The sequence below is a fragment of the Myotis davidii genome, unplaced genomic scaffold (assembly GCF_000327345.1).
Source record: "Myotis davidii unplaced genomic scaffold, ASM32734v1 scaffold401, whole genome shotgun sequence".
NCBI lineage: Eukaryota > Metazoa > Chordata > Mammalia > Chiroptera > Vespertilionidae > Myotis > Myotis davidii.
Genome location: NW_006291020.1, coordinates 2,036,153 through 2,054,606, shown reverse-complemented (window position 1 = coordinate 2,054,606; position 18,454 = coordinate 2,036,153). Strand labels below are relative to the sequence as shown.

The following is an 18,454-nucleotide window of genomic DNA, read 5'->3' as shown; positions in this document are numbered from 1 at the left end:
TCCCTTGCTGTCATTTAACATTTTCACCCTCCACCTCATGCTGCTCTTTCCTGCCACCGCTCTTGGTCTGTGCTTCCTTTGGCTGTCATTCAGACTTATGAACATAGAGGTCAGAGTATACTTATTTGGCCATGATTCAATTCAGCAAGAGTTCTCAGGCTAACATTGAAGGGTTCCGCCAGCCCATAGATAATTGCCTTTGGTTGAGAAGCTGAACTTACATCCCTAAATTGAAAGTCCTGGTTTTGACTGAGGTGATGATGGGTCATGGGCATAGTGATTTATATATATAGCTGCTTTTTTCAGAAGTGAGTAGCTTCCACTTAAAAACCTTTATAAACTCAACTTTCTTACGGGTTAAGGGGACTAGTGCACCACCAGGGTCCCAGGTAAGGGGGCAGCCTCTACTCAGCTTCAGCCTGTCGGTGCTGTGGATTGCCAGGCCCAGTACTGCCAGTCTAACTTTGTTTTTCAAAAAAGAGAAACCAGAAGTCCAGATTCCTAAAAAGACTCTCAATTTTTGTTGACAACTATCAGTCATTGTTGTTGTTTTGTTTTGTTTTGTTTTTTTAATATGGAACGCTTCATGAATTTGCATATCATCCTTGTGCAGGGGTCATGCTAATTTTCCATGGACTGTTCCAATTTTAGTATATGTGCTGCTGAAGCAAGCACGTCATTGTTGGCAACTATTTCAAATATTGTTCAGGCAAATCAAAACACACCTGTGGATTAATAATTTGTGATCCTGGCTTCATAATGTGTCAAATATAACTTTTTTTTCTAATGAGGTTGGCCAAATGAGGGGCAAGTATTTATTTATTTTAAATATACTTTTATTGATTTCAGAGGGGAAGGGAGAGAGAAAGAGAGAGAGATAGAAATATCAATGATGAGAGAGAATCACTGATTGGCTGCCTCCTGCATGCCCCACACTGGGGATAGGGATTGAACCTGCAACCCAGGCATGTGCCCTGACTAGGAATTGAACTGTGACCTCCTGGTTCACAGGTTGACTCTCCACTACTGAGCCATGCTGGCTGGGTGAGGCAGGGTGAGGCTCAAGTATTAATAAAGCAGCTGGCATAATGGAGGAGGCCTGGTGTTACTACTTACTAGCTCTGTAATCTGTCATTAGGTACCTAAACTCAGCGTTTCTCAGCTCACAAGGTAGTTTTGAGGCTCAAATTTTATCTCAGAAGCAATCTCTGATCATCCTACCTAAAACAGGCCTCCACCATTTATGTCGCTTACCACTAGCAGATAATATATTATGTATTTACTTCTCTGTTAATTATCTGTTTTTTAGCCCACTGCCAAGTCCACAGCCCTGGCCGGTCGCTTAGTTGGTTGGAGCATTGTGTGCACCACAAAGGTTTCGGGTTCTCTCCCCAGATGGGCACATACAGGAGGCAACTGATGGATGTTTCTCTCTCTCTGCCCCTCCTTCCTGTCTCTCGAAAATATACATAAAATCTCCCCTCAGGTGAAGGTTAAAAAAAAAGATATACATAGAGAGAATAGATGATGGAAGCATGTATAGACTCTACAAAATATATCATGTTAATTAACTCACTCAGTAATGTAGGGATGAGAAGGAAACCAAAGTGTCAACAGTGATATAAAATAATCCTGCCTGACTTCTGGTTGTGCATAGGTTAGCTGATGAACTGCATATGCCATCCCTCCCCGAGATGATGTTTGGAGACAACGTTTTAAGAATCCAGCATGGCTCTGGCTTTGGGATTGAGTTCAATGCTACAGATGCTTTGAGATGTGTGAATAACTACCAAGGAATGCTTAAAGTAGCCTGTGCGGAGGAGTGGCAGGAGAGCAGGTGAGAGTCCCGGCAGTTGTGGGTGAAACCGAGAAGAGAGTTGAAAGAAACGATATTAGAATGGGGGGCTAGTATTATTATTAAACTTGGTAGTTGGATTATTCTAAAATTAATCTTTCTCATCTATAACATGGAGATTAGTTACGCCACCTCTTAAATGCTTCTTGAGTTAATTGCGTAACATTTGAGCTGAGCTCTGTGGAGTTTCTTTTTTGAGCGTTTAGTGTTCTTTAGTGAAGAGTACACTGTGTACTTGAATGTTCCTGTTTTTCAAGAAAAATGCTGTGATTTGCATTGAAAATTTGAGGACCTTTGAAATTAAGAAAAATTTATTTTCTTTGGTAGTCAAAGCAGCAATTATTTACTTTGTGCCTGTTATGTACTAGTACCTTGGAGAATATAAAGGAGGATGGGCTTTATAAAAGGTCCTCAGGCAGTGTAGAGACTGATTGGGAAGACTACTCAGCACGTGTCAAGTTAAACAGCAATAAGTGCAGGAAGAAAGAAGGCCTGTGTTAGTGAATTCTGACAAGTGTGTGTATTAGTAGGAGGTTTGACATCATGTGTGGAATGTAATTTGGTGTGATAATGAATGCAGATGATCTGCATGCTGCGTCACTAAATCTGATCCTTCTTATTTTGGTATTTGAGGAACGAGGGTGAGCACTCCAAGGAAGTTATAAAACCATACGATTGGACCTTTACAACAGATTATAAGGGAACATTACTTGGAGAATCCCTCAAGTTAAAGGTAACTGTTATTTTTTGCTTTTATGAGTCATCAGTTGTCTTGGATAGTCTTGGCATTAGAACTTTCTAGTAATGGCTTATTTTTTACTACTACTTTCACATGTTTATTTCTGTCGTGGGGGCTTCAGAACCTAATATGAGGGATTTTGCTTATTGATTATCAGCAGGGAATAAAGTGGAGGGATTTTAATTACATGTGGTTGGGAGCAGTGAACTACTGCCTTAATGTTGTCACTATCGAGAGGTGTTCAGGCCTGTGCTTTAGACCAGTGGTCGCCAACCTTTCAGACCTCACGGACCACCAGTGGTCCATGGACCACTGGTTGGAACCGCTGCTTTAGACAGACCTGGTAGCAACAGCTCCCAGTTGTACAGTTGAATAGAGATGTGGGCAAATAGGACTTCTGTCCTGCCTGTACTATGTGGGAACTGGTATGATCTTAGGGGAGTTGCTCAATCTATTTATCTGAGTCTTAGTCTCATCAGTAAATTGGGTAAACATATGTCTGCCTCACAGCAGAGTTTTGATGCGAGGTCATCGATGGGAAAGCTCCCCGTAGATTCTAAAGCGCTATGTGAATGTTGAATTGCATCATGTAAGCCCTGCTTAGGGTGGATTTCTCCATGATAAATACACCAAGAAGGTGGAATAGGTAGGTCTCCTATTGGGAGCTTTATTTACTTATTATTTATTCGCTTTGTTTGCCTATTATTTATTTTGAAATGAGGGAAATTTGGCTTAGGTTGCTGTTTGTAAGTATCACATTTTGTCAGAGAGAACAAAATGTATTTCACTCTAACTATTTTCATTAAAAGTAGTTATCGGAGACCCCATATCATATGTGGGTATTTAGGCAGAAATGTAAGGAGTTGGGGTTGTGTGGGGGCTCCTTGTCTCTGCGGAGATTGTTAGAATCTTGGGAAGCTGGAAGTTCGTGGCAGCAACTTAATTCTTGTCTTCACTTGCTGCCACTCCTGTATTCCAAGAGTTAACTATTTTGTGCTGCTTCCAAGACAAAAACACAGTTTTGAGAAACCATGTATTCATTCAATCATTCATTCATTCATTCATTCATTCTTGAGCTCTTACTATGTGCTGGGCAGTAACCCTAGGAGCCCTGGATACACAGAGAACAGACAAAAATCCCTCCTTTGCAGTCTCATGGGGAGCAAGGTTCGTCAGACCCTTACAATGCTTCATAAGTTCACGTCTTTTCTCCTCTCTCCTGATTGAAGAGCTCTGTCAATTAGGGGGCCCTCTGGCACATGGTTGCCAGGAGTGAGGAAATTTCGGGAACTTGTTTTAACCCGATGCCGTAATGATGGTGATGACTGTGGGGTGACTTAGGAAAAGCCTCCTGGCGGCTGTGGAGTAGCATTAGCGACCTTCCTGTCTCCAGCTCCTCGGAAAGACTTTTATGTGCTCCTTCTGACATTTTTCTTTTAGGTTGTGCCTACAACAGATCATATAGACACAGAGAAATTGAAAGCCAGAGAGCAGATTAAGTTTTTTGAAGAAGTTCTCCTGTTTGAGGATGAACTTCATGATCATGGAGTTTCAAGCCTAAGTGTGAAAATTGTGAGTATTATGATTTTTGTTTAAAATTTCTTTCTTCTGTTTCTACCATTGGTTAGAAATATAAGACTCACTTTGAATTATACCGTCTTAATATGATATCATGTACAGTTTCATTTGAGTCTAGAGTACGTCCTACTAATTAATGTCCGTTATAAAATTCACAAAATCTTAATATATTTGTAAGGCTTTAGCAAAGCATTTTTTAAAGACCTGCCTGGTCACTTTGTACTTTGTTTGCTTATTATGTAATTTGAATGAAAACTATGACTTAATTTTCACATTTTGAATTAAAAACAATGTGGAGAGACTGAGCAGACAGCAAGGTGGATACTATGTAAGGAAATGACAATGTGTCAGGACTCAGTGCCCCATAAACTACACTCAGCTTCCAGCATCCAAGTGAAAACAGGAATGACAAGTATCAGTTCCTTGGAGGACGGACTGCTTCCATTACCAATGCTGCTGGTGAAACATGCGTAAAAAGAAAACAAGCAGGCCGCCACAGTTACTCATATTTGTTTATATTAGGTTGTAATCGGGTTTCTTAACATTTTCCAGAAAAATCACAACTTTTTATTAAATGCCTTATTCTTTAACACCTAGCTAAAATGTCACCTCCTCTATGAGGCCCTCCACAGCAGAGTTAAATATCCCTTGTCCATACTCCAAAAATACATTATTTTTAACCGCTCCATTATAGCACTTATCATAAGGTCTGTCAAAGATGGGCCCTAGCATCAAACATTGTTCTCAAAGCACAATCATGGTGAGTATGGTGATTTAAACAATAATCTCTCCATATAAAAGCCTAAGCGACCATTAGGCCGACGATCAGCTGGTAGCTATGACGTGCACTGACCACCAGGGCACAGACGCTCAATGCAGGAGCTGCCCCCTGGTGGTCAGTGCGCCCCCACGGCCAACCTCCCGTGGCCGCCCCCACCCAAGTCGGATTGCCGACCAGGCCAAGGAACCCCACCCATGCACGAATTCATGCACTGGGCCTCTAGTTAAGAATGAAAACAATAAATCAAAAACAGCAGTAATTTGTTTTAAAGTCAAGATTTCTGTAGAATCCTAGGATTTTGGAATTGTAATGAATTTTTACAGAATCATTTAGTTTAGCCTCTGTATTTTATAAATGACTTCCCAAAAGACTAGTTTATCTAAGTTGGGGTAACTAATTTTGAACCAATATCTCTATTATTCTAGCATTACATCACTGTTTTCTGAGCATCCCACTCCCTATTCGCCCATAATTCTCCCCCAATTTATCTTTGCCATTTAGATTTCTTCATGCTGATTCATTCAGTCATGTACCTTTCCATTTGTCTACCCACTCACAGAGCTGGCGGTGTTGAATGTTCATTATGATGTGCATATCTGGTTGGGCACTTGTATCCAAGTGGGTGGCTATGTCTGTGATGTATGCAAGTGGGTAGGCATGTGGGGAGCACACGTGTTTGTGTGGGTGAAAGTGTTGGAGAGGGTGTGGGCATAAATGGAACATGTGTGTACCAGAGCAAATAGTAAGTCTCAAATCGAAGAGTAATCATCATCGTGAGACGTTTTTCTTCTCACTTAGTGCACCTGGAGGTATGAGTGTGGACCAGTGACGTTCCCTTGTATTGAAGCAGAGACTAGCTGAGAAGTAGAGATGTCTGGAGGATGCAGGAATGTGGTGCCAGAGAGTCGGGAGTAGGACACGTCTCATGGAGGAGGGCGCTGATGACTCCGCAGTGCTGGTGCAGGGGCCCTTGTTAGAAATGTCATCCTGGGGACTTTACAGAGAGAGCCTGAGGTCGTTCCTCACGCCCCGCTTTTAATATAGAGGTTATTAAAACCTGGGTGGTTCAGTGACTTGCTTTAAGTTACTGCTCTGCCATCTCATCAGACCCATCACTCCATTTATTTTTTCTTTAACCAAATACTGTAAGTACCTTCTCCCATTTACTACCCTGAAATGAAATTCATAGGTAAGGTACTACTTTTCAGTAAATTAACGTAATGTCCTAATTATAATTTAAAAGAAATTGACTTGGAATAAAATGAGATGTATTTCACTAGGTAAGTGCATAATATGACCACTAAATGACATAGTGAAGTTGCCAGGTGCTTGTGTGTGCATATTGAGTCACTGTGGGTGTGACAGTTACAGATGCAGGCTGACAGTCAGTGACTCAGAGAACACAGGCTGACATTCCAAAGTGAAATAATAAAATTCCAAACAAAACGAAGTATAATCTCTCCTTAGTTTACAAGGCCATTGCCTTTATGGATAATTGAGTGAGTTTTTTATTTATTTGTAAAATGGAATTAGGTTCGAAGTTTAGCTAGATGCCAGGTGAGAGATGTGGAAGTCTGTGGGATGCAGGGTTGGACTTTGTTGTATAGAGTCGTGCTGTGCACTGCAGAACAGCGACCGTCTCTGGTCCTTAACTCTTGAATGTTGGTGCTGGTTGCTCATCATTGTTGCTCACCACAGCTTTCCAGATGCCCTTAGGAGGGAGCCATTGTCTTAAAATATACGTGGATTGTGGTAGGATTGGGACTAGCACACAGGCCCCTAATTCCTGGTCTCCCCACTGTGCAGTGCAGCAATGGTACTTCAGCTTGCTTCTGTGTTGTGTCATGTTTACTAATTTTGAATTGGAAGAAATATTGTAAGTCATTCTTTCCCATACATTTTAACTAGCGCTCTGCTGGGTAATGATGTGTTTTCAGGTTGACTTGCTGTGACATATTGTCGTAGTCAGTGCTGCCTCCTGCTCTGCGTTACTGCGTCTTCCTTTGGGTCCCTTGCTGTTTAGCCCACTCCAGTGCGTCTGACTCAGCCCTTTTCCCAGCAGCGAGCATCTGGCCTCTTTTGTTCAGCCCACAGCTAAGGGCCACCTGCTGTGCGCTGGCTCTTTTTCTAGGCAGTGGGGATCTGGTGCTGAACGAAGCCAGTATTCCCACCACCATGGAACCTATCGTCAAATAGAGGCTTTAAGCAAGTAAACACATAAGTGGATACAGTTATAGACCTGTTCATTTGTAATGAGTACTGTGAGAGGGAATGACAAGGGGGATCTGCGATGACATGCAGTGTAGGAAAGGCCCTTATGTAGAAGCCACTTTTGCATTGAGCTCTGAAGGACAGGAAGTGCTGGCCAGGAGAACACTCCAGGTCAGGGAACAGGGTGGGGAAAGGTCAAGGGCAGGAAAGAGCTTGACCTGTGGCTGGGGACTCTTAGGCAGTTAAGCCACTATCATCATGGGGTTATCTTGTTATTCTTTATTCTTGGTTAATGTTGCCCTGTGCTTATATGGAACTCCAGGCAGTTCCCTGAATATAGCTTCCTATTTCATGTACTTGGTACATGCCGCCTCCTCTCCAGCCAGAACTCCCAGCCAGCTTTCCTTCCACTCAGGTATCGCTCCTGCTGACCTTTGTCAGTGGACTCAGGTACTTCCTCTGAGCACTTAAAAAAATATATACATGTTATATTAAAAAAAATATATATATATATATAATTGATTTCAGAGAGGAAGGGAGAGGGATAGAGAGAATTTTCCCCATTGAAACATCAATGATAAGAGAGAATCATGGATTGGCTGCCTCCTGCATACCCCCTACTGGTGATCAAGCTGCAACCCAGGGATGTGCCCTGACCAGGAATGGAACTGTGGCCTCCTGGTTCATAGGTTGATGCTCAACCACTGAGCCACCCTGGGTGGGCTCCTCTGAGTGCTTTTCAAACCTTGTGCATACCTCTGTACAGCAGCCACCACATTGGGTATGTCTGTTTTCCTCTTTGATAAACTCCTTGAACACTGGGATTGTATCCTTGCATCTATATAAATCCAATACCTGCTGTAGTAAGAATTTGAACTTGGTAGGCAGTAAAAATCTATTTAGTAAATGGTCAAACATACTGTTTTTGAAGACCTGAGGACCCCACACCCCTCTCTCCTTGCCACCAGAATCTACCTTTTCACTCTCCACTAACTGTGGCTTCTCGGTTGTATTTGGGAAACAGTCATTTATAGATGTGCCACAGATGGAAGATGTCAGGGACGTGAATGATGACCTGATGAACTTGGCTTTGGCAGTAGGACACAGTACCTAATTGGCTGCACTGCGTTAGAGCATTCCAGTTCAGGTCTCGAGTCTTTATTTTACATAAAGTGAATAAAAGATGAGCAGCAACAAAGAACTAGGTTCTTCTTTCATTTTGGTATTACTGGTGTTACCATTTACTGTAAGTACTACCATTTTTTAAAGTGAACATTACAATTTTCTCATTATTTAGGTATGTGTTGTCTGTTTTTTCCAAATTTTTTTTAATCATCATCTGAGGATATGTTTCCCCATTGATTTTAGAGAGTAGAAGGGAGGGATAGTGTGTGGGCGTGAGAGAGAAACATCGGGACCAGGGATGCAACCTGCAACTTGACCAGGAACTGAACCCGAGACACTTCTGTGCTCAGGCCGATGTCCTAACCGAGCAGCACTGGCCAGAGCTGTGCTGTCTTTTTAAGATAACTATTCTTTGACCTAGAAAAAATATATTTTTATTGTATGAAACTGAAACCAGGATGTTAAATAATATACACAAAGTTTTGAGCCTTCGTTGGTGCTATGACAAAGAACCTCTAGTTCAGAGATTCCTATATAATGCTAATTCCTATATAATGCTATATAATTTTCTTTTAGCACAGTAACAATATTTAATTGTCATTAAAATATTAATGCACTTTTTTTCTTTCAGAGAGTAATGCCTTCCAGCTTTTTCCTGCTGTTGCGGTTTTTCTTGAGAATTGATGGAGTGCTTATCAGAATGAATGACACGAGACTTTACCACGAGGTATCGAATCTCATTTGACGAGTGTACTAATTGATATTGGGCCTGTTTGTGTTGTTTCATGTCTGTGTGAGAATTTGAAATTGAATAGAATAGTCTATGGCATGCTTCATATTCACTCTTGACCGCGGTTACTGAAACATTCCGTCTTTTCCAAAAGTTCTGGCAGCTGAAACTTTGTTCTACAAGACACTCCCTACTGGGGTCTGATACTTCTTAAAAAATTGTTTGTACTTCATCTGTGTTTAAGAAAACTGTCCTTGAACTCTTACCTTTGTTTATAGTATGTATTGTTTACATCAGCGGTCGCCAACCGGTGGTCCGAGGACCACTGGTGGTCTGTGAGGTCCGAAAGGTTGGCGACCACTGGTTTACATAATGTCCTGATACTGGAAAGTTCTTCTAAAGTTTGAAGGCTTGTGCTCCATCTCAAGGAACTGTTAACAAAGTTTATTTTTTTAAAAGGAGGGGTGAGGCTTAAACTGAGTCATGAAAACTCTTCCAGTAGCTTCCCCATGGCCTGCCTTTGTGAATGAATTTTTAACTTCAGATTTGTGGGGTGATGAGTTAGAGACGAGACTGCCTGTGTCAGGGCTGTCGGGGAATGGTTACCTCTCCTAACAACCCAGTGAAACCTGTGCTGTATGATCTCTGTCTGCAGCCAAGGTAAAGAACAACTGACTGACTTTACTATCAAGCACATGGGACAGCTAGTGGTGGCAGAGCGGGGACCTGACCCCCTGGGATGGGATTGCATTGGTCGTTTCCCACATCCTGCACTTCGGGAAGGTTTTCCCCCTGGAACAAATACGGGGGCTCTGATGGACCTTTTTCTTTTTAAAAGTGGTTACAATATACTAAAAGTAGGCTGTATTTTTTTTTCCTTCAGAAAGGGTGTAATCAATCTAAATTTAAAAAATGCTTATGTTTTAACTCAACAATATTGAGTTTTTATGGAATTACCCTAAAAAAGATTCTAATATGCAATAACCCACAAATATGAATCAGTATGTATATGGCAGTGTTGTGTGTAATTCAAACAGGAGGGAAGGACACTTACTGCCCATTGAATGGACATTGATTAAAATTTTTACTTTATATCCATATAGTAGAAAAATATGTAGTCATTAAAATTAATGCGAGAGAGTTATATTTAACTGCTTTGGAAAGATGTGCAGAGATTTCTAAACGTTAAGGATAGTTATCTATAGGAGCTGTGATGCTGATGATTTATTTATACTTTATATACTTTGTTACTGGATTGTTTACAATGAACACTAATCTGTCTTTACTGATATGAAAGACTGAAACCTTACGGAGTTTAATCTTGTGGTTTTCTTTTATTGAAAAATGCCTCTAAAAACAAATTATGATAAATTGCTGCTTTAAAAAACTTAAAATTTTTTTTGTTGATTAATTGGTTTGAGAGAGAGGGGAGGGGGGGAGAACTTGATTTGTTGTTCACTTATTTATGCATTCATTGGTTGATTCTTGTATGTGCCTTGACTGGAGATGTTTTTTTCTGGAACATAAAAGTAGCTGCAGGTAATGATAATATTGTAGCTTAAGGAAAAGCTGTAGTTCTCAACTTGAGTGACAGGAAAATCTCTTGCATTTCTCACTTATATACATATTCACTTTCAAGGTAAAATCTTGCTTGTGTTTCTCTTACATGGTAATTACTAAATCTGCTTATATTTTTGCATCTGATGTTACTATGATTTATAGGGATTGGAATGAACAATTCAGAATTTTTGGTGAGAGTTAAATAGCTGTTCTCTCACTGGAGAATAAGGTAGTCTCATTGGAGTTCATGCCACCATCACAACCTGTACTAAAATGTAAGCAGCTTTGCTTGATAGAAAGGATTATAAAATAAATATAAGTAAACTTGTTGCAACTTTTTTATTTTTATACCTAGGCCGACAAGACCTACATGTTACGAGAATATACATCACGAGAGAGCAGAATTGCTAATTTAATGGTATGGCATTTTAATATCAGTTTTCAGATGTAGAATTTTTTTCTTTTCAGATACATATCCCCCACCTCACCCCATCCCCCCAACTACCCAAATCTGCATCCTTAAACCTATTCATTAACCCAAAGGGGCTCAATAGGGTGGGTCCTACTCGATAGAACTGTGAGCTTACCTCAAATACAAGAACAGTTAGAGTTGCTGGGTACTATAGCCACCATCCCATCTGATTTCCACATTTAATCTGGAAAAGCTGAGATCCAGAGGTGGGAATTACCTGGAGTCACACCTCTGGCTGGTTGGTACCACCTGGATGTTCTTTCCACTTGCCACCCTGTGATGTCTTCCTACCCAGGCCCTTTTCCCCTCAAGTGTGGTCATTTCACACCATGACTTGTTCTTTTTGGCATAATTTCTCTCTATTTTCGCTGCCCTGGGACTTGTAAAGGGCTTCCTTGGGATTTACAATTCTACAGTAAGTTGCTGAAAACGTGATACCTTCCTGCAGACCTGACATTGCTTTTTCACCCTTTGTGCGTGCGTCTGTCTGGGCCCAGAGTGCACACGGTTAGAGAAGTTACTGCGCACACTGCACTCCAAGTGAAGGCTAGTGCTTTCCCGGTACAGTAGCCACAGAGAAAGGGGACTGGACTAAGTGGTACTAAATTCAAAGAGAAATAAAAAAGATTCAGTAGAAAGAAAAGAGGCACTGAATTCTTAGGACATTTATGGCAGCGTTGTAAACACCATATCCCTGTGATCTTTGTGTCATTAAGGCACAGAGCCGAAGAGTCAGGAACAAAGGTGCCTGTTATTACCCGGTCCTGGGGGTGCTCCTTACCTACAGTTCCGTACCTCACCTTAAAACCAGCATGCTTTACGGCCAGCGTTTCTAAAAAGTCAGTGCAATAACCGAATCGTTGCTGATATAATTTACGTGTTTCCCAGCATGTCCCACCTTCCCTCTTCACGGAACCTAATGAAATGTCACAGCATTTACCGATCAAGGAGACAGTCTGTGAGAAGCTATTATTTCCAGAAAAAATTGATCAGAACCCCACAGACTCACAAGCAAATGCGCCTGTGGAATAGAATGTGACACACCAGCTACTCAGCGTGGAATCCGATGGAGACTTTGACGATGTGGATGAAGTTTTTTTATTATGAGAAGTAATTGCCTTGTCTATGTGCAGATTTCCTATAGACTTTAAAGGAAAGAAAAAGATTGCTGCAGGGAGATTCCACCCAACTACTGTTTGTACTGTCCTCAAGTTCATAGTCCAGATTTGTTTCCTGGAGTTCACTTGCATTTCTAACTTGTCACAGGGGGATGCCATCAGTAATGAGGTGTCTGTGTCTCATGAACAGTGGGCGTACTCTGTATCCATTAGGAAACACTGCCTTCCCCTGGGAGGCGGTCGCTCTAAATCCCTAGGTCGCATGCGACTCGGGGCTGCTGTGTGCATGTTGTCCGCCTTGCACCCTGGGCTTTGTGGTTTTTTTCCACTGCTGCACAGTCCTGACTTGCCTCCCAGGAAATTGACCTCATACTTTAATGATCTTCACCCCAATATTAAAGAAATGTACATTTCCTCTCTAAATTTAAATTGACTCTTGAAGTTTAAAGAAAATTTCAGACATAGAACCAAATAACCTAGTCTTTTGGAGAACGTAAGCTATGGAGCCCATTGGACACACACGAGCCTGGTTTGGCATTAATAGCAGAATGCAGAGCTGTCTTTTTCCATCTTCGGGTGCTATTTCCTATGTGCTTCTGCTGGTACTGACATTTTCACTTCCATCTTCCACGCAGCCTCAGAGTGAGTAAATCCATTGAATATTGAAGTTGGTATTAGTCCTAAAAGTTTAAAGAATCCATATGGATTGTGGTTCGCACATATCACATCAACCCCTAACAACCAGATTAATTTTCTGCTTAAAATATTTGAGAGGTAGCTATGGAGAAGGCTAATTTTTAAATATCAAAGCCAGTTTTCTGATTTTAAGATTCATATTGTTAACATTACAGGGAATCCAGTAAAGTGTAATTAGTACAAGAGCTGGGTAGTCCAGAAAGTACTCAAAAGTACATGTAAAGTCCATTTGATTATTTTGATGATGACCTTTTAAACATTGTATACCTGCCTTTCTAAATGATCTTCCTAAAGTGGAAAGTGGTTATAAAGCACCAAGTAAGGAATTACTTAAAGTGGATTTTTAAAATGACTTTTTTACAGGTCAGGGGAACAAATATCATCCCCCCCTTTCCTGGTTTGAAATAACTGTTGTACATATTTCTACTTGATGGATAAATCATTAAATAAGAATATTTAAATAAAAGTGTTAGCAAAGCTCTTCAGGTATTATTAGCCTGATGATAAGTTTTAGTGAACAATACAATTGGATATTCATTCCTTGTTCAAACTCTGGTGCACTCTTGTGTGTATTGTTGTTTTGCTAATTGTATTACCCAGTTTTGGTCTCAAATGGTTTTGGTATTTGCCGTCTGTTGCATCACCTGTGACATATAGGAAATCAAGATTTTGTTAACTTTACAAAAACACATGGCATGTTCACTGTGTATTAAATATGCCTGAATTTAATGTTTTCTCTTAGGCCAGGAAAGTAATCATACTGTACTCAGCTTTCTGTGTTATTTTATTTGCCATGCAGATTTGAACAGAATAGCCTCTTTTTTTTCATGCAAATTGTAAGAAATGAAAAACCTGTAAGAATATTCACTAGTTGAAATTTCTGGGCAGTATCATATATATCTTTTAAAACTTGATTCAGGTGTCTTGCTCCTTGATTCAGTCTTAGATTGCTTATTTTGCTTCATTGTTAAACATTGCAGGGAATTAAAAGAACTGACCTTGTTTTATAGAAGGTGAGCGGTGCATAGGAAAATGTACTTCTGAAAATTCATCAGTTTATTCCTGCGGAGAATACCAAGAAAACCTGTATTTGCCCATTGCTGAATAAGACATATGCCATTCTGTATTCATTTGTCCCAAGTGTCTTTTTGTAAGAGGAGAATAAACAATAAGGAATTATTGATCTGTTTTGCTATTTCATTGACTTAAGTTTTTCTTAAAGCTTAATTAAACAATGGTTTGGTATACCTTTCTTGTTTGTGCTTTTTGTTTTGTAATTGGTCAACATCATGGCCAGAATCTCCAGACAGATTATAAAGGAAAATCTGATATAATCCCAGTTTAGCTTTTGGGTTCTTTCTCTCTCCCTCTGTACCCCAGTATTCTCTGGATGTTGCAACTAGTCAGTGTTTACTGTGTGTTGGGTTAATGTTTTCTCTTCTTGAAAATGTGAATACCTGTTGTATGCATCTTTCCATGTAGTTTTTTATTTTTATTTTTATTGTTGAAAGTATTGCATAGGTCCTCCTTCCATGTAGTTTTTTTTTTTCATGTAGTTTTGAGTGTCCCATATGGTGCTAGAAAGGATTGCAGTTAAGAGATAGAGTTTATGTCTTCATGGGGTTAAAGTTTAATGGAAGAGACAAAGTAAAAATAATTACAGATTTTAATAAGTGCAATGATGGAAATAACACTGATTTAAGAGAATAAATGACTGTTAGTAGAGGTTCTAAGAGAATGTAGAAAGCCTCAAGAGAATGTCACTTCGAATTTAACAAGGAGAAAGCCTGTGGAAGCTACAGAATGCCAGTGTTCTTTGGTGTATCCGAGAGAGCCGGGTTTGCACGGCAGAGTAAACTGAATCCCAAAGAGTGACGAGCCCTCTGATGAGATGGGACAAATTGCTTTGTCTCAAGAAGAACGTGAGACAGGTAAGGAAAAAAAAGCTAAAATGTTAACAGGTTTTTTAAAGGCTGCGTACGGGCTAGCCATCAGTTGGGAAGAGCTGGGAGTCTCAAATAAGAAACAGAGTTCTTCTCAAGGGTCTACCCCAGGCGCTCATCAGATGCTGGGGCGGGAAGGGGGGAACTCCTGTTAGTGGCTCAGGCAGGCAGGAGGCTGGAGGCATAGGTATGAAACCCTGCCCGCTTCCCCCAGACCCTTTCCTTGAGGGATTCAAGTCTTAGGCTGCTGGTGGGGAGGGGCAACACATCACATTACCCTCAGACCCAGGGAAAAACGCTTGATTTCTGGGGGGAAAAATAAAGGCAAACCCTTCAGGCTTGGGGCAGAAGTCGGAAATGCTCTGACAGTCACTGCTAGAGGAGGCCAAGCAAATACCCCTGACCTTGGAGCAGGGGCAGAAAACCCTGGGCCCAGGGTCCTACGGGGATAACAAAATAGATGTGCTACCCTGAGGGAGGGCACGGAATTCACACACAAGAACAATAGCAGATTTCCACCAGTTTGGCTGCCACAGGCAGGGGACGGGGCAGGAGTGTTGAGAGAGGCACCCCTCCAAGGCCCAGGCACACAGCCTGCCTTAGACTGAGGCATCAGAGTCAACTGAGAAACCCTGCGCCACCACCAGCCTAGCACTGAGTAACGGGCCACCAGTCTGTCATGGTGGAAGTGGGCACCTGGAGAGCGGGAACGGCGTCTCTCTTCACTGGCACGTAGTACTCCATACGTGTGTTTAGAGTGAATAAGAGATTGATTAGAAGAATGAATCAGCAACCCTGAGAACAAAGGGGTCGGGGAGAAAGTTAGTTCTAAGATATTCCGGTACGATGTTACATAGCTACTTGGATAGTGATAGAACTAGTGAAATTGAGCTCCGTGCAAATTCCAATACTCTTGCCTCACTCCCTCTTTCTTCAGGGACCTGTAATCAGCTTGCAGTATTCCTTCCCTCTTTCCAGCAGGACAGGAGTTTGGTCTCTCAAGTTCCTTGAAGGCAGGGATAATGGTTAATTCTGCATTTGGGTCAAGGACCAGGCATTGTGCACGGTGTGTAATAGGTGCTCAATTAATGCGGAAGAAATGGATGCCTGTGAGGCTGAGTCAGTGGAGGCAGGGAGGCTCCTTGGAGAGGGTCTAGAGACCTTCAAGGGAAAGGAGACTGTACCCAGGTTTCCCTGGGGAAGGCCCAGGCGACCCAATCCCCCTGGACACAGACACCTCTCCGGTGGGTTCAGGCTGAGTCTGCATTGAGGGCCTTGCTGTAGACACGGGGCTGCAGTGCCTGCCATCTGCCGCTTTAGGTAACCTCATCGCTATTGGACGTGAAGCTCCTGATCTGACGCTCTGGTAGCAGCTTGTTACTCTCCTATTGTAAAAGAGAACATTCTTGTGTTCTTACAAGGTTGAAGCCATGTAGCATTTCCCTTAGGCCTTTGACTCACCACTTACAGGCAGGGTTGCCCTATGATTTGTGGGGCCTGGGAAACAGTGCAAATGGAAGTCCATTAGCCATGTGTCTAAATAGTTAATAGCTATGCATCAAGCTAAATAATTGTTAAATTATGTATGACCCTCCTATATTGACAAATACCTGTAGTTATGGCTTTTATGAGACTGCAAATTGGCTAAATGTCAAAGATGATATTCAGCCCTGGCCAGTCTGACTCGGTTGGAGTGTCATCCCATACACCCAAGGTGGCGGGTTTGATTCCCTGTCAGGGCACATACCAAGGTGTGTGTTTGATCCCTGGTCAGGGCACATGTGGGGGGCACCCGATCGATGTTTCTCACATCGATATTTCTCTCTTGCGCTTTCTCTAAGATCAATTTTAAAAAGATGATATTCAAACACCTAAAGTCAATGATCACAAAATTAAAATATAAAAATATAAATTCAATTTAAAAATAAATGACATTATCTTTTATGTTTTCAACAGTTATTTAAAAGTATTCAAAATAATCTGCAAAAGTTAAAGGAAAGAAATCTAATTTATAATTAATTCGCAAATTTTTAAAAATCAAATTTCAGGTATTTGAATAAAATTGAATTTTTTGTAAGTTATGCAACCAAGGTTTTATCCAGAATGTTATTTTTTTTATTTTAATAATTTTTTATTGATGAGAGAGAGAGAGAGAGAGAGAGAGAGAATTGATGTGAGAGAGAAACATAGATCAGTTGCCGTCCATTTGCACCCAACGGGATTGAACCCGTAACCTGCCAGGGTTATTTATTTTTTAAGTTGAAATTTTCTACTTGACTCTGAAAATGTAATGAAATCTTATTAAGTATTTTTATTAAAAAGCTCTTTGTGATTCTAGTGTTCAATATCTTAGAATCAGTATCATGTTTCATGTATTTGATGCCTAGACCTACATATTTACACATTAAGAGTAATATGAATTGTTCAATATTGCAGAATATTCCTCACCCCCTGTGTGAATTGCAAATACTGCATCAATCTGTGAGTACCTCTGCAATCATCAATTAAAGCACGTAGAGAAATGAGAAAATAGACACTTGGAACAAATGGGAAATGGTATATTGTTCTGGGAGATTGTGCTGCACCCTGCCATGTCGGTGTGGGCTGGCTTAGAGAAGGCTTCAGAGAAGGAAGCAGAGGGACACTGTCTTCCACTAGATCAGTGATTCCCAAAGTGGGTGCTGCAACGATCCAGGGGGGCGGTGATGGCCACAGGTGCATTTGTTTTAACTTTTTTTGTATTACCTTTCTATTCTGAGTTCAATAAATAGTTTCATAATTTCAAACTTCAATGTTTCTAATTTACACCTTTCTTTACTATATTTTACAAAAAAGGTAGAAACATTAATACATATATCTTTCTGTTTAATTGCTATTAACATTTAAAAAAAATTAATTTCCAGGGGGCGCTGAGTAATATTTTTTCTGGAAAGGGGGCGGTAGGCCAAATAAGTTTGGGAACCACTGCACTAGATGCTAACTGAATGCCTGCCATGTCCCAGGCTCTCCATACATTGCTATGTTTCCTTCCCATAATAACTACAGAGGTGGTAATTTGTGTCCCTTTTACAGATGGGAAAAATAAGGATCAGAAAGGTTACGTAACTTGCTCAATGCCACACAACTAGCAGTAAGCAGTTGGTGCTAGAGTTATAAAACCCGGGTCTTCCTAACTCCACAGTGGGTGGACTTGCCACTGTGTCCTCACATTGGAAAGATGTGTAGGAATTTACTGAGAGGAACAAGGTGGGTAAAAAGGGCATCCAGGCAAAAGCATTTGTTACTCAAGTTCTGAGGTGTGAACTAAAATTATAGAAGCAAGGCATGTTTGAATGTCCATGAAGATGAAGTCACATAAGGACATAAATACAACCTTTTGACTGACTTGAATGGGGTCCTGTGTAACCCCCTTTGCCTGGTTGTTTTTAAGGAATCTCCAAAAGGCCCAAGTTCTTGGTGTGCACCTCAAGAAGAAATACATCCACCAAGAACCACTCCTGGTGGCTAACTGGGCACAAATTCATAACCACAGTCTAGCAGCCATTGCCAAGAGAGGCCTCTCACACAGCCTGCTTCTCAGGAAAAAGACAGACAAGGCTGCCAGCCTCCTGCGCTATGCTCCTGCCAGCTGAACCCACCTTTATAA

At 41.1% G+C, this 18,454-nt stretch overlaps 1 protein-coding gene across 2 annotated transcripts; it reads left to right on the top strand.

The window, feature by feature from the left end:
* Positions 1-1,502: 1,502 nt before the first annotated feature.
* On the top strand, positions 1,503-14,112 carry TIPRL (TOR signaling pathway regulator). 2 transcript variants are annotated; one of them, XM_006764183.2, is made up of 6 exons: positions 1,622-1,837; positions 2,489-2,588; positions 4,035-4,166; positions 8,921-9,016; positions 10,935-10,997; positions 11,940-14,112. In XM_006764183.2, exons 1-6 carry the CDS (start codon positions 1,677-1,679, stop codon positions 12,081-12,083), a joined length of 696 nt encoding a protein of 231 aa, XP_006764246.1. In that variant the 5' UTR covers positions 1,622-1,676; the 3' UTR covers positions 12,084-14,112. The 2 variants fall into 2 exon arrangements, 1 of the variants encoding a protein (XP_006764246.1); XR_001513917.1 differs by lacking the exons at positions 10,935-10,997; positions 11,940-14,112 and adding an exon at positions 8,189-8,410 and having other exon boundaries at positions 1,503-1,837; positions 8,921-9,010.
* Positions 14,113-18,454: the final 4,342 nt, after the last annotated feature.